This window comes from Pogona vitticeps, chromosome 4, assembly GCF_051106095.1.
Source record: "Pogona vitticeps strain Pit_001003342236 chromosome 4, PviZW2.1, whole genome shotgun sequence".
Lineage (NCBI taxonomy): Eukaryota > Metazoa > Chordata > Lepidosauria > Squamata > Agamidae > Pogona > Pogona vitticeps.
The window spans coordinates 105,011,198-105,027,087 of record NC_135786.1 but is presented as its reverse complement, the minus strand read 5'-3'; the positions used below and the strand labels follow the sequence as shown (position 1 = coordinate 105,027,087).

General features: G+C 39.7%; 1 protein-coding gene across 4 annotated transcripts in view; it reads right to left on the bottom strand.

Moving 5' to 3' along the window:
• The window catches only part of KCNT2 (potassium sodium-activated channel subfamily T member 2), a 330,818-nt gene that overhangs the window by 202,242 nt on the left and 112,686 nt on the right, over nucleotides 1-15,890 (bottom strand). For all 4 annotated transcript variants that reach the window (XM_072998095.2, XM_078392307.1, XM_072998093.2 and 1 more), the window contains exon 3: nucleotides 342-441. In XM_072998095.2, coding sequence (XP_072854196.1) covers nucleotides 342-441 — 100 coding nt within the window. The remainder of the gene's footprint in view (nucleotides 1-341; nucleotides 442-15,890) is intronic.

Genomic DNA, 15,890 nt, shown 5'->3' with positions numbered 1-15,890 from the left:
TATTTATTGGACTTATATACCGCCCCATAGCGCTACAAGCACTCTCCGGGCGGTTTACAATTTTAATTATACAGGCTACACATTGCCCCCCCAGCAAGCTATTATGATAGCATTAAAATGTAAAAGGTTTCCAGACACAATTTGCAATGTTTTTTTTAACTGAGCAAAGAGTTGGTCATTAGCCATTACTTAGAATCCTGTCCTTTGACCTAACCATGATGAAATCTGAAATGAGCTGACACATTTAAAATTAAGGCTCTGTTTATAGAACAAATAGCCTGCAAATGACTGTTCTAGTTTACTGAGCATGGAGACCAACAAATAAAAGAAGCAAACATTACCATCCATGTTGCTGAGATGGATCATCCAGGAGCACTCGGACTATATACAAGAAACAGCTTAGTAACTTGAGTGAAAAATTGAACAAGCGTATTCTGAGGCCTGTTTTGGGAGAGAGAAAAAGGAGTAAGTAACCAATCAGTTTATTTCAAGTTAAAAGTCTTTAAAACAAAATTACAAACTGGATGAAACTGGCTTCCTTCTGGCTAAGAGGGCATGGAAGAGAAATGAGAATGCCCAGATATTAATCAATGTATTGATTATGAGCTTCAGACAACCTCCTACCTCATCTCAGGGCTACTGTACAACAAACTGGGGGGGGGGATCATAGAGGACGACAGGTGATGATAGCAGGTGCTTGAATTTGCTTTCTCAGCTCCCCCCAAGGCCATGTTACAACCAAGCTCTTGTGTGAGAGAACCAAAAGAGGAAGATAGCACCACAGGCTTGTTTCTGGTCTTGCTGGATGAAAGCTTCACTCCAGCAAATGGTCACCCATTATCAATTGCTCTATGAGGGAAAACCAAAGAGGAAAAGTGAAGCAACTAAAGATACACCCAGAGATTTATAGGTGTATCCAAGCCCTTGGCTCTCTTCTATTCCACCTTCCCATAAGTCTGAACAAGGAAGTGGCTGAAATGTGACCTCATGAGATTTTGTCAACTGTGAGATCCCATAAAATTCCGTATCAGTAGTGAAATCTTGAGTGGTATCACTGCCAACATGAGCAGATCGTCCTAAGATAATGGGAACTGCAGTTGCTGTGAGTGAAAGGTATTGTTTGTAATAAAGAGAGGAGAAAGAGAAACAGAATGGAAAGAGAATGAGAGACAGAGAAGAGAGAGAACATATGGTAAGGCTGGTAAAACATTATCTGATACTTATTTCTACATTAATGGAAGTTGAATCATGGCACCTCAACTTCTTTCTTATTAGGTTGAAACATTTCATCCAAGTAGCTTCTTCAATCTGAGTAGAGTTTTGCTATTCGTTCAAGTAAAAGAAGTAGCAAAACATTTCAACCTAATAAGAAAGAAGTCTAGTTGCCATGATTCAACTTCCAGATAACCTCACCAGGATGACTGAGAATATTCACTGTTATTTCTACATTAGTTCATCCTGTTAAATATGGTGACCCTCCACAGCTGATACAGAAATATACTGTTTATTTTCTGCCTGTCCTGACATACAAAAAAGACCTGTTGGGGCAGGAATCAGCAATGTCATCAGAATATTAAGCAGGTTTAATGCAAGCAGTTGCAAATTCAGGTCAGGGTGGATTTCTCATGGTGGCTTAATGGAAGGGCTGCATGTTACATCCATCAATGGGATGTCACAGAGAACTATCTCATTGTTTCAAGTTATGCCCTCACAAAATTTAGAACAACTTAGCATATGGGTTTCTGCCAAGTCATTGGCTACATCAATAGCCTCATAATGATGTCAGTGAATTATGTGGAAGTAATCTTAATCTCATGAACAGAAAACAGGAGGATGACAGGGAGATTTTGATTGTTTGAGCATTCCCATTATGTATGTACCCAGGATTTTTATATTCAAAACATAAAGGCAAATTATCAGTGTCTGTGACAGTAAGAAACCACAGGGAAGAGAAATGAAACTTCTGCTACTATGTCTTTGCTCTGTCACAGTGCCACTACAACAATTAGCATTTCTCCTGTATATCACTGTCTAGTTTTTTATTCCCCTTACGCAACTCAGCAAATACTTCCTACTGTCAATAGTGCCATCTGGCAAAGGCAACTGATGAATGCTAATGACATTGCAAGTGTTAGGAGTATGTGCTGTTAACACATTTGCATGGTGTTTTCCGCACGTGGTGGCTAAAAATGTTCTGACGTCCCCAATGTTACCAATTTCTTCCCTGTTTCCCTTCTGAAATTGCATCTTGTCTTTTTTTTTTTTTTTTTTGCCTTAAATTTCAATTGATGAGAAGTAGAGAAAAGGTTTTCTGGAGGAAAGCAATGCTCTTAATTTGAGACCAGAACATCCTGTTTTCCAAGCATAAGTGTTCACCCCAAAGTAAAATTGTGGTCCCCTTTCCTACCTGTTTTGACCACAGCAGAGGAGAGCAGGGGTTGTTGTTGTTAACTTAAGGATATGTGTTGTCTACTGGGCACATAATGTCTTTAAGATTCATAGATAAAAGGTAAACATGAAGGTTTACATACATGACTCCTCAAATCATATTTATCAACATAAAGGAGCCTTGGACCTTTTCTAACGGAGACACTAAATTGTCTCCCATTATAGCCCTGATCTCCATTGCTGCACTCTGCAGTCGTTTTTACATGTCCTATGACTAGGAAGTAGATTGATTGATTGATTGATTGATTGATTGATTGATTGATTGATTGATTGATTGATTGATTGATTGATTGACTGACTGGCTGACTGACTGACTGACTGAGTTATTGATTTTATTGTGCTTATGCCATGTCTTTTCTTTAATAATCTTAACCGTGTACAGTACATGGTTCTTCTTGCTCCTTATTTTATGCTTACACCAAACCTGTGAAGTAGGTCAAGTGGAAAAAAACAGTCTGTTGAAGGTCACTCAAGAGGTTTCACAGCTAATTTATTAGAAGCCTGCTGCACATGGTCCCACTCTGCCTCTGTAGGCCACAACATGCCAGTCAGAGAGGAGTGGAACAGAAAGAAAGGAGGGGAGAGTGGGAATAGCTAGAAAAACAAGAAAAAGAACAAAATGAGAGAAAACTGGCACAGAGGGGGAAAAAGAATGAACCAATATTTTATGTTACATAGAAGATTAAAATATCCTGGCACTCCACACACATGGCTGGGGCTTTAATGGATATTGCACTGTTATCATGCATCATCAAGAATCCATTTTATTCCAAAAGACATACTTTGAATAGTTCCAAGGAACATAGGTAAGGCTCTAGAAACCTTCATAGCAGAGGTAAAGATTCTCCTTTCTAAATACTGTAAGCTGTTTATCTCCCTAAATTCCCTTTGTACATCCTAAAGGAGACCCACCTAAACTGTTTCTGCTCTGTCCCTTTCTTTTTTCTGCCTATCCTAGGCCTCAGGACAACCTTACTGATGCTTTTTTGTTTGCATAAACACAAGGAAAACCAAACACTCCAATAGCCATATTTTGTACAAGATTACCCAGTGCCAAACGTCACTGAGTTCAATGAGACCAAAAGGATGTATTTTGTTCCAACATTTTCCCAATTTTTAAAAACACCAGCAAGGGCCTTTCAAAAAACACTTTGCAAACTTATTACCTAGAGATTCTGTACAAAGTCTTAGAGGGCAATCAGATGAGCTTACCATTTGGTTTGTTTTTGGTACATTTTGGTTTGCCGTATTTTCCTGCAACCACATGTGTTTTCAATAAGAGAAATCTATCCAACTCCTTTTACAAGTTGTCTTGCTCCTTTCTGGCCTAACTCTAAGGCTTGGTGAGATTGGGTGTGCTCCTGATTATGCCATTCTGTAGCATAATTCTGTAGTCTCTCTCTCTCTCTGTGTCTCTCTCTCTGGTTAATTTGAACCCAAATAGAGCTGGGGACAGTGTTATTTGGGTGACAAAACTGTGATGCATTCAGGGGGTTGTAACATTAAAAGAGAGCTATCTTACAGGAGATGAAATGCTTCCCCCATGAATGGAAGGATTGCTCAAGTGCAAGATAAAACAGATTGCCCCAAAGATGAGAACCTTTTAAATTCGAACTGGCTCATTCCAACTTCCTCCATTTGATCATACTCGAATTAAGAGGAAGTTTCTAGTTTCTTGGCAGAAAGACATGAAGCCTTCAAGGAGAGCCTAAAGGCTCTCATGAAAATTGAACTGCAAGAGTTCTGTATTCTGCACATGATTTAAGATTTCCTTGCCCTCATCTGTCTGTCTGTCTGTCTGTCTGTCTGTCTGTCTGTCTGTCTGTCTCTCTCTCTCTCTCTCTCTCTCTCTCTCACACACACACACACACACACACACACACACACACACACACACACACACACACACACACACACACACACACACACACACACACACACACTCTTATCTTGCTAGGAAAAATAATTAGTGTTTTTAATTGAAAATTTAGATTGTAACAGTCTCATCAGTAACGAGATCTATCTGCACCCAAGCAGGTAATTCAAATCAAGAATAAAAGACAGCACACAGCTCAGAGGCATAACATTTTTAATTACATTACCTAGCATTGCTTTTAGAAGAGGAATATTGTCAGCATTAGAATTTTACAGGATTCTCGATCTGAAGAAGTAATCCTTCCTCAGCATAATCTATCATTTGAAGAGCCAACATGAGAAGGTCATTTCAAATAGCTCTATGTCAAAAATCTTATGAATGGTTTTGTACTTTCTGGGAAGGACAGATGCCCTTCCAAAAAGTCATAGAACACCCATGTTCCCTAGCAAATAAGGATTCAATGAGGAGAAACAGCTCCCCAAAGGAGTACTTTAAAATGATCTTCACATTGTGACCATGTGACATACCCTAGCCCTTAGCAGAGGTTGATCTTCCCTTGAGGTTTATATGAGCCAAGTGCTTCATGTGGCAAATTATATAGCAATTTCCCTATCTGTTTCTCCTGAGCCTGTCAGTTGTTTTCCACTCTCAGATATGATGGACCTTCTTGTTAGTACCCAATAATTAAACAGTTGTTATTAACTACAAAAAGGTTAAAAATTAAGATTCAGTTGACACTTCGGTCTTCTGTACATTAACATTCCAGAAACATCCATTTGAATCCCTTATGGCAAAGGGTGGTGTAATCTCCAAAGGTTCAAGAGCTTCATAAACATACTCCTGGACCTTAGTGGCAATATATGCTCCTGGGATCCATCTCACCCATTTTTTTCCTTACAAGGGGAAAACAGAATCTTATAGGTGGTTACCGAAAGCTTGTTTCCATCTTCTAGCAAAAATTGAAAATAGTTTAAACATTTGGGTGGCTGAGTCCTCAAGAAGGGCTGGTGTCCCTCAAAGCACAGGGAAGTTTCTCCCTTTCTCTCTAAAAAGCATGAGTAGACTTTTCAGCCAAAGATTTACAAACTTTTCCCACAAACTCAAAACAAACATTTTCCAAGTATTTTCAAAAAATTAAAAATGGGAGAGGGGAAGTGCTGTGAGGCCTGAGGGATGGTGGAGGCTGCATTTAGGCTCCTGGCGAGCCACATGCAGCTTACAGGAGACAGGTTGGCCACCAAAGTCAGAGTAATAGGAATGTCCAATGATGGATACTGGTAGATTGATCCAAGTTGTCTTATTCTGCCATTCCCACTTATATGCTACCCAAAACATGCAGAGGGCTAAAGGAAGGCCCTGCAACTTACTGACTCAGTGTTGCCAGGGAACAGAAGGGCCCAGTGGTATTTCACCAGACCACAGACAGTCTATCTAAGGGACTGTCTAAGAAGACTAAGTCTAAGCAAACAGCACCCACATTCAACTTTATACTGTGAGGTATAAAGGTGTGAGGTTTTGTCTTTTTCCTTTCAGTTCAGAGCCACCAGTCCCTATATCTGTCTCTAACATCCAGCAGAGCTTTTCTGGGTGGCTCTGTGCCTATTTGCAAGCTGGCCTGGCTGTGGATGTTAAGGAATCCTCAGAGGTCTGCTGTGACATTTCTCACAGAGCTTTGAAGATAAAATCACACACAGCTGCCATGTGGTGGATGCAAAAATGGAAGGAGAGCAATCTCTAGAAACATCCAGAGGCCCAGCTATTATTGGATGCAATTCATGTGCACCCTTATTGCTTCTTTATGTTGAGCAGGGAATGATTGACTAGATGGGTGAGGAAGGCAATCCTTACCCCACTGAGGGAGGACACCATCCTACCCATTCAAGACAGTCAGTGGGTCATCTGCTCCTACAGAAATCTACTCTATATCCTAAAGATACTAAGTTCTGGTCAGGTGCTAAGATTCTCTTCCTGGGAAAGTTGTTGTGCAACTCTAGTAGGTGCTAAACAATTCAAGGCAATCTCAGATGAGAGTGAATTTCAAGATTCATTCAAATGCAATTTTAGACCTAATGCCAAGATTGCTATGATCATCTGGGTGAATGATCTAAGCTCAGAGAAAGATAACAGAAGCACAATGTTGTTAACTCTCTTAGAGCCTGTCTACATTAAAAAACAACAACGACAACACACACACACAGTATGTAGCATTTAAGTACACTCAAGTCACATGGTTTTTGAGCTGTTTCCTGTATTCCTACTTCTTCTGTTAATGTACCGATTTGGGAGGCTACACAAAAGAGGAAAAAAAGACTAATCAGCACCACCTGGTACTCTTAAATCATATACACATGGAGAAGCTCCCTTTTAAAACTGGCTGTTAAAGATCACAATTGGCTAAATTGATTAAGGAAACAGCATATTAAAATAAATGGCCCTCTGGTGGCCATTTATTTTAACTCACTTCCTAACAAAATGAAACGAGTCAGGGGGAAATAAATACACACTTTGGAATTTATTGTGTGAATGTAAAACTCAGTATGGTTCTTAACACAGGTCAAATTCCAAGTTTTCTGACTGTTTGACTAGATCCTTAGACCTTTCAGAGGCTTTACTACCGATGGCTGAATGAAACAGATACTCCCTGTTGCGATGATTCCTTTCCCATAAATAACATGGTTCAAAGGAGCGACTAATCTATTCCCCAGCACTCATCTATGTAGTATCAGTACTATGCTATCGATTATCAATATGGGAAAGGATCACTAAAGTTTTGTTGTTAAGTCGTGTCCGATTCTTTGTGATCCCATGGACCAGAGCACACCAGGCCATCCTGTCTTCCACTGCCTCCCAGAGTTTGGTCAAAATAAAGCTTACTCCTGACATTACAGAGCATGTATATGGTACTTTCTTTTATTTCCCATGATATTTGAGCACTACATGAAACTGCTGAGTGTGGTTATATAGAGGTTTGGGGTGAAGATTCCTCAGTGCAGGGAGAACACTCAGCCTTAGTTTTCATTTTCATCACATTTAGTCGAAATGTTATAACAGCATCAAGCTGCAATTGACTGGATGAAGGCCAATAAACTGAAGCTTGAAGACGAGACAAAGATAACTCTGAATAGTTGCATTCTCTGATCAAAATAATTTTTCAATCCTATAATTGACTAGGCTGCACACCCTCTGGAGGAAAAAAAAACAATTTCTCAGCTTGGATATCCTCCTTATTTCTTCTTCTTCTTTTTTTTAAATTACTAGAATTGCAACTTGTTTTGGTGGCAGCGAGTGTCTTATAGCAGCTTAGACTGCTATACAAGCTTGGATCACACATGGATGGAGACAGCCTGGTTTAGTTACTCATACTTTGTTAAATTCCAGGTTAGACTACTGATGCACCATTAACTTACTCCTGGGAACGTATCAATAAAACAAACTCCTGACATCACAGAGCACACATGCATAAACATTATCTCTAGAACCAATGTTAACAAGGAATTTCCTTACAACATATAAAGGGCCATATTCAAGTCCATAACTCAGGGCTAGATCATATCCCTACATTTATGTGGGCATATTTTCAATACTAAAAAGATCCTTGAGGAATATCAGACAGGAAAGTTGGAAGAACAAAAATCTATTTTTAAGGATAAACCACCCCTCCCCCATCTAACTGTTGTCATTTCTGAAAATCAGAATTGGGCTAGGTGGATCACTAGACTGAATCACTTTTTAACTTTTCTGTAGGAAGATTTATCTGGTTCCATGGCTAGATTCCCACATTTCTTGGCAGCCATGAAAGGCAGCTTCCTACTGCAGCTATCACAAGGCTGGCATAATTTGTGGGTTGTACTTCCAAAAATGTTCCACTGGCTAAGATATATTGACAGCTATGATAGCCCAAAAATGACTCAGTAAGAACCCCTGCAATAACACCACACTTTAGATTAATCAGCCTTAACTGAGAAGGACAAATAAAATATAGGGAAGCATGATTGCCATTGTGGCACTTTGCCAAGATCTGTTTATCTCCAGTACTTGAATTCTTGCAGATCACCATGGTCATGTATTAATCCAGAAAGTCTGTGAAATGTATTTCATTAAAGCACCACTCTTCAAAATAGAAAGAGGTAGTCAGTATATGCAAAGAATTCACAATATGTCATTCTGGATACTTCGCTCATCTTTTGAACCCAACCCTCTCAGTATTATATATAGAATGTGTGAGTACTCAAGAGAGGGCCTTTCCAGCAATGACATCCAAAACTGGAATATTTTGCACAGATAAGGTTTTCCAGATTCTTTATAGCTTGCTTTCATGACACAGCATGTTGTGTGTGTTTATATGTGTATGGATGTTGCAGAATTTAATGTCTTCTTTGTTTAATACTGTTATTGTCTTCTTACACTGTGTTATTTGTCTTATTTGCTTGTTTGCATGTTATTTATTTAAAAATATTTATATCCAACCTTAATATTGGTTCAGGACTGTTGGCTATAAAAAGAAAACAAATCAAAATAAAATGCAAACTAAAGTGTGAAGCATATATCATAAAAAGCATATTGAACACAGTGATAAAAAACATTTATACATGCAACATAATTTAAGGGTGTAACCAACTTTGTTATTTTTTGTGTCCATATCACTATGCAACAGTTGCTTTTAAAATTAGTGATACTTTTAATTTTATTCTTGTAAGCTGCTTTCTATACTATTTAGAAAGATGGACTACAAAAGCTGTGGCCATACAACATGGTGAGCCAAGGATCCCCAGGAACCATGGATTGCTGTTTGTGAACCATGTGCACATTGCCCAACAGCAGCAGGTGTAGTTAAAGAAATCATGGAGCTTCACTCTGTGATCTGTTTGATGTATCATTCAAACACATGCACAATTTCCTCTCTGGTTTGTATGTCTCTCAGTGAACCAGGGAAATTAACCAAATACTGGATTTCATCTCTGATGTGTTGGGAGAAGTAGAAACAGAAACGACTGTGCTCCTGCATGTACATATTGTAGGAGACAGAGACAACTCAACTGCTTCAGGCAGTTAATGTAGCAGCAGAAGCAGCAACATGGAGTTCAGCTCTATGGTTTGCCTTAGCTGCTCTCACTACAAAGGGAAAAAAGCAATGTGCACCACCATGATTTGGGGACATAAAAGGAGTCTTCTGGAAGAGTGGAGAAGAATTGTCAGTACACTCTGACATCCCCTGGGCAACAGCATACAGTCAGGAAATCCTTCATACCCAGAAATGTTGCACTGGAACAGAACTGAGCCCACCCACTCCATGGATGCTGTCCTCCTGGATGGCTGAAGTCAAGGAAAAGTTTTACCATGCATCTCTAGCTGCTTCTGGCCAAAAATTGTCTGATTCTATTGACATTTTAATGCTTTTTAAAAAATGTTTGCCTATATTTCATGTATGCCCATGATTTTAAATTCTGCAACATTCTGATACAATAAATAAATAAAACCAACATGTTGAGTGTGCAAAAATGACTGATAAATTCGGACTACATTTGTCCCCCCAAAAAGTCTCTAGCACATGGGTTTAAAATGTAACATTTAAAATTGGATGGTGTCAGGGAGTCCAGGGGGGTCCTGGTGGCAGGCCATCTCTAATGCCATCCACCCTTGTCATCCCCCAGGTGATTTCCTCCAGGCCACCCTATTCGTGGAAGGCGGCCACACCACCCTCTGTTAAGACCCCAGTCCCATCAGAATCACTTATAGAGGTAGAAGAGGACAACAGAAGGGGCTTGCCCAGAAGATCCAGATGGCAGAAAATTTCTAGAAAAGCTGAGAGCAGGGATAAGGGAGGCCCTGAGATTATACAAGGGGAGGGAGAAAACAGTAAGGGGACGGACTGGTGGTTTCAGGTAATGAGGAAGAGGAGAAGGAGTAGAGAGAAGAGGAGGAGGAGGAGGAGGAGGACAAAAGAGAAGACTGGATGGAAGCACCAGATATATCCAACCTGAGCCACCCAAGGAAGCATTGCAAGCTTCAAGCTTTAGTTGGCCACAAGACACCACTGTGCAGGGATGGCATAAGCAGCCTCCCATAGAACCAGTCCCACCCAGTTGGAGGAGACAGACAATTCAACTGCCTCAGACAGTCAGAAGCCAAGGTACAGCCATCCAGTGCATCCAATGCATGGCCACCACCTCCCACACCTTCCACAGTGCAGAGACAGGGGCAATTTTAAGCCTTTAAATACTTATGTGGGGAATGTGAAGTAACTGTTCCCCATCTTTGGACTTAAGACTTGCCCATGAGCATATTGGCTGGAACAGAGTGAAGGAAGATTTGTAGAGTTGTAGTAGTTTGTAGTTTTCTTGTTGGCTTGGTTATTAAAGTTGATTTGCAAAATATGCTTTGATTCAGATTTTTACTCCCAGATCAATGAAACCTTATGGAGCCCCTCTCTTGATGGAGCTTCTGGGGACATGTGTACATGCCCAAGAACTAAAAATTAAAAGTAGAAAGGTCATAAAATGGAACATCTGTGTGCATCCAGGCTTAGAAGTGATCTTCACAGCCACTGTGATACAAATTAAACAAACAAAAAAACCCTAATTGTGCTTAATTCATTTAGTGAGCACAGAATGCAAAATACCTCATTTCTCCTTTGTTAATTTTGATAATTTCTTTGATTTTCATACAATATATGCAGCCCTGCTTATACTGATACTATTGTAAAGGGTAGTTGAAATAACAAAATATACAGGTGACATATGGAAACGTAAAGGTGCAGATGTATAATACTGAAGTAGTAACCCAAGAATGAAAATGAACCAGCTTGCTCAATTTATTATTGTCTTCTATTATTTTCCATGATAAATAATAGGGTAGATTGCCAAAATGAGAGAAAAGTTGGAATTCAAAAAGTCAGATTTCTTCCCTCAACCCACTTTTTCCCCTTTTGCAGCTTGCCAGCCAACTAGCATATGTGTTCTTATATCATTCCCCATCAACTGTGTTATGAAAAGAGACTCTGGCATTTGTTTTGGGGTTTTTTTATAGTTTCATCAATCCATCTTTTCACTCTAATTAGTTAGAATTTCAATTTCCTTCCACTATAATTTTATTCTCTCTAGAAAGGGGGAAAGGAATAACTGTATTCTACAATCTGTTATGCTGTTTTATTAAGTACAAATTACAGATTAATATTCGGATCTGAACTGGCTGTCAAGATTTGTCATAGCATGAAATAAAAAGCATGATAAAGAAAATACAGGTTGCAGTAGAAACTACTGGCACCATAACACAGGGATCTCTGAAATTGTCAACTATATTATTAACTTCACCAACTGGAGAGATTTGAGATATGTTACTGGGCTGGATCTAGACTTAGTCATTCTAAGGTAAGACCACTTAATGAATGAGACATGTCAAGTGTCATTACTAAATTAAATCTTATTCCAATGATTTTGCACAAAGCATGAGTAGGGACAGATTCCTTCATGCCAGCAAGTTTCCTTATGCTAGCAACCAGAAGACATTTAACAGCTATTCCATCTGTTTTTAACAGCTTACCCAAGGTGAGAAAAAAGGTGGAAGTGGGGGTGGGGGTGGAAAGGGAGGGTTGTGAATAGAGAATGAGGAAGTATAAAGCCCTTATAAAATTTAATGAAGGAGGTGCAGTGAGAAAGTATTATTCATTTGAAACTTCTTTCAGTCTATATTCAGCCCACCAGTTTGGGGATTGTTATCCTACTCATGAGTACCATAGAAGACTTATTTTCTGCCCTGCCAAACTCCAGATCAGGCCAGAAGTAAGTACTGTAAAGGGATAACTTCACAAGATTTAACTGAAGATAACATGAAAACATTTTCCAAAAGCCAAAAGGTTCTGGAAAGTGATGCATTCTTCAGAATACAGTGGTGCCTCGCAAGACGATTGCCTTGCAGGATGAAAAACCCACAAGACAATTGTTTTTTTGCGATCGCTGTGGCGCCTTACAAGACACTTTCTTCTATGGATGATTTTCACAAGATGAATGTGCAGTTGTTCTCCTGTGTTGGTGGGGGGTGTGTTATGCCAAGTTTTGTTTTGGTTTTGTTTTTGTTTTTTTGGTAAGTTGCACAGGAAAGGTGGTGGGCTTAGCTTGTGCGGGGGGGGGGGGGTTATGCCAAGTTTTTTTTTCCTTAGCTTGTGCTACGGAGATGTTATGTCACTTGCTTGTCCAGGGCAGTTTTGGCCATGGGTGGGAAGGTGTGTGGGAAGGTGAAGCGGATGTAAAGTACTGCCTTTTGCTTTTGTGAACATAGCAGCTGCTGACATGAAGCCTGCTTCTGCAGAGGCCGGGAAGATGACGAAGCAGAAGATTACACTTGAGATGAAGAAGATCATCAGGAAGCACGATGGAGACATGCGAATTGTAGACATCACCAGGGAGTACGGGAGGAATCCATTCACCATCGGGACCATTGGGAAGATGAGGGAGAAGATCCTTGCCACAGATGTAGCCAAGGGAGTCACCAGGATCATGAAGGACCAGCCCTTGCTGGTGTACCACTCAGAGAATCCATGGGCTTTCAAGAAGCACAAGGTGAACAAAGGCCAGCTGAGTGTGCTGTGGCGATCCAACTCTAAGGCTTGGGTCACATGCGTCCTGTGTGTGGACTGGGTCAATCTTGCTTTTGGCCCTGCTGTCAAGCAGTACCTGCTGGACAATGACCTGCCACTGAAGGCTCTGCTCCTCATGGACAATGCCCCAGCTCATCCTCCAGGCCTTGAGGAAGATTTGTTGCAGGAGTTCAGTTTCATTAAAATCATGTTTCTTCCACCTAACACCACCCTGGTACTCCAGCCAATGGATCAGCAGGTGACTGCAAATTTCAAGAAATGGTACACCAAGGAGCTTTTCAGTCACTGCTTCAAGATGACTGATTCCACCAACCTCACCCTGCATGATTTCTGGAGGGACGACTTTGATATTGTATCCTGTCTGAAGTTAATAAACATAGCCTGGAATGGGATCAGCCAGAGAAATCTGAATTCTGCTTGGCGTAACCTGTGGCCAGACTGTGTGGCAACAAGTGACTCTGGTGTTTCTGCGCCTGTACGAGAATTAACAGTGATGGAGGAAATTGTTGCCTTGGGGAGGAACATGGGCCTTGAGGTCACAGAGGAGGACATCTGTGAACTGGTGGAGGGCCACAACCGGGAGCTGTCCACCCAGGAGCTGGTCAAGTTGTAGGCAGAGGCTACGGAGGAGCAGGCCTCTTTTGGAGATGAAGAAGAGCCAGGGGAGGAACAGCTGTCCACCACTAAACTGAAGGAGCTCTTAGACCAGTGGCAAAACGTGCAGACTCTGGCACATAACCTTGCTAACATGTTTGACGCAAGGGTCATATCTCCTTTCAGAGGGATGCTCAAAAGGCGGCAGAAGCAGCCGACTATGCCCTTCTACTAGATGTATAAATCTGCTTATTTTGTTTGCACACATCAGGGCTAAAAATCAAAAATTGCAGGGCAAGATTCCAATGGTCCCTCTGCATTGTTCAAATTTCAGGATTATTTTTTTTTTTGCAGAAAATTTATAAATTTATAATTATGCCTTTTCCCCAATAAACCTTGCATTTTGCACACATAAGAAATGTTTATGTAAATTAAGTACTTCATGCAAAATATACTTCTCACACACACACACACACACACACACACATTTGTCAATGCTGCTATTGCTAAAAATGATGGCTGGCATTTTTTCTGATGCATTCAGATCTGTTTCTTTGTCAAGGCTGACAAAATGTGGAAGTATCTGTCATATCCTCACTTTCCATTCTAACCTAATCTTGTTTTGCCACCTTTTTACTTAATCTGCTCTGCATTAAAAATAATTCCAATGAATATGACAAAAATTAAAGGACATTTTGAAGAAAAGGAATGTACTGCATTGGCTCTGGGAAAACCAAATTCTCTTTGCTTACCATCACCGCTCCTCTCCAATCACTTATCAACCAAACTTTATGAGGAAGGCAACCATGTCTTTTTGGTTTCTACAATAATGATACCAGTTTGGGGAAAGGAAAATAACAAAAAAGCATAAAAAAGATCTAACACCGCATTGCCACATACAGAATTGCAAACACCTTGATGGTTTCTTCAGAAAGGAAAGATTATCTTGCTAAGCAAATCTTTCCATCATCCTGATTTTAATGGCTTCTTGGCTGCTACTCAAGACCTTAGCCTTAAGTAGAGGTCAGTAGGCAACTCTTTCTTTCTCTCATAATGTAGATTTTTCACCCTCTAAAAATCCACCCCACCCATAAATTTACAGGCTATATATCAAGGCAAGGGATCTGATGCCTGAGCATATCCCTAAGAGCCCTACAGAACATTATAGACCTCTGGGGAAAATCAGAATTCTGTATTCATTATAGCTGACATTTATCCAAAACAAGAGATTTCATTCCAGAGTGAAATCAGACAATCTTTGACGATTATATCAAAATTCATCTGAGTATCAAAGTATAAGTATTGTCACTGTTGCAATAGTTCCAGACAGGAACAGCTTGTTTAATTCTACAAACTTTATTTATCTAGATTGTTTCTATGTTCCATAAACACAAAAATACATCAACATTGTTAAAATACAAAAGTCTAATAGCTTTGGAAAACTTTAGGTACAAATTTAAAATAAACTAAACTTAAGTTCTAGGCAAATATTTAAGTCAAAAGTCAATCCAAATTACAGGAGCATAAAAATACAATAACAATATTAAAAGGAATGTTTAAAATACATTCTAAAAATACAGGAGCTTATAGAAAATATATCCTAGAAAATATATCAAAGTTGTTAAAAGTACACATATATATAGTAAAAAGCATTTCTTAGCCTTTAGGCATACCGAAAAATACACACATCTGGCTTGTGTGGCATAGCCTTGCAATGATGACTTGAATTCATGTTTATGTCTTAACTCCCTATATTTACAATTCTTTCAAATGTTCACACCTTCTCCCAACCTGTAAGCAATCTCTTTCTCCAGGGGCCTGGAACTCAAAGAAAAAATAAAATCCAACAGAAAACTCAGTTGCTCCTGCAATCTTTGTAACTCAAAAGGTTTGTAACTTGATATCTAGCGAGCTGCCACTATGACGATAACAACATTGTTTTGACTACAATTATACAGAACTTGGATCCTGGAATTCCAGAATATTATAGCTCCAAGATATTGGAACTACATAGAGTGCAAACACCACTTCCACATTTACACACTGTAACATAATATGTTCAACTGTTACGATATTATGATATGGTGACTTTGGTCAGCTAGAGGGCTGGCTAACTGTTTTGCACTGACTTTAGTAAACTACTGTTCAAACCTCAATTTTAAAAGCTCTTTCATTTTGAGAGCTAGATTTCCTATACCCTCTTAATTATTTTAACACTCTACACACAAAAATGTTAAACATTTGCTATGATATATTTGCTGAAGTCCTGTTGTGCAGCTCTGTATGTGCAGTGGTGATGATGCCATTAGCAGTGTCAAATCACTGCTGGTTAAAGGTTTCCTTTATCAATTTTAGGGTTCACGTCATTGCATTGTGCAC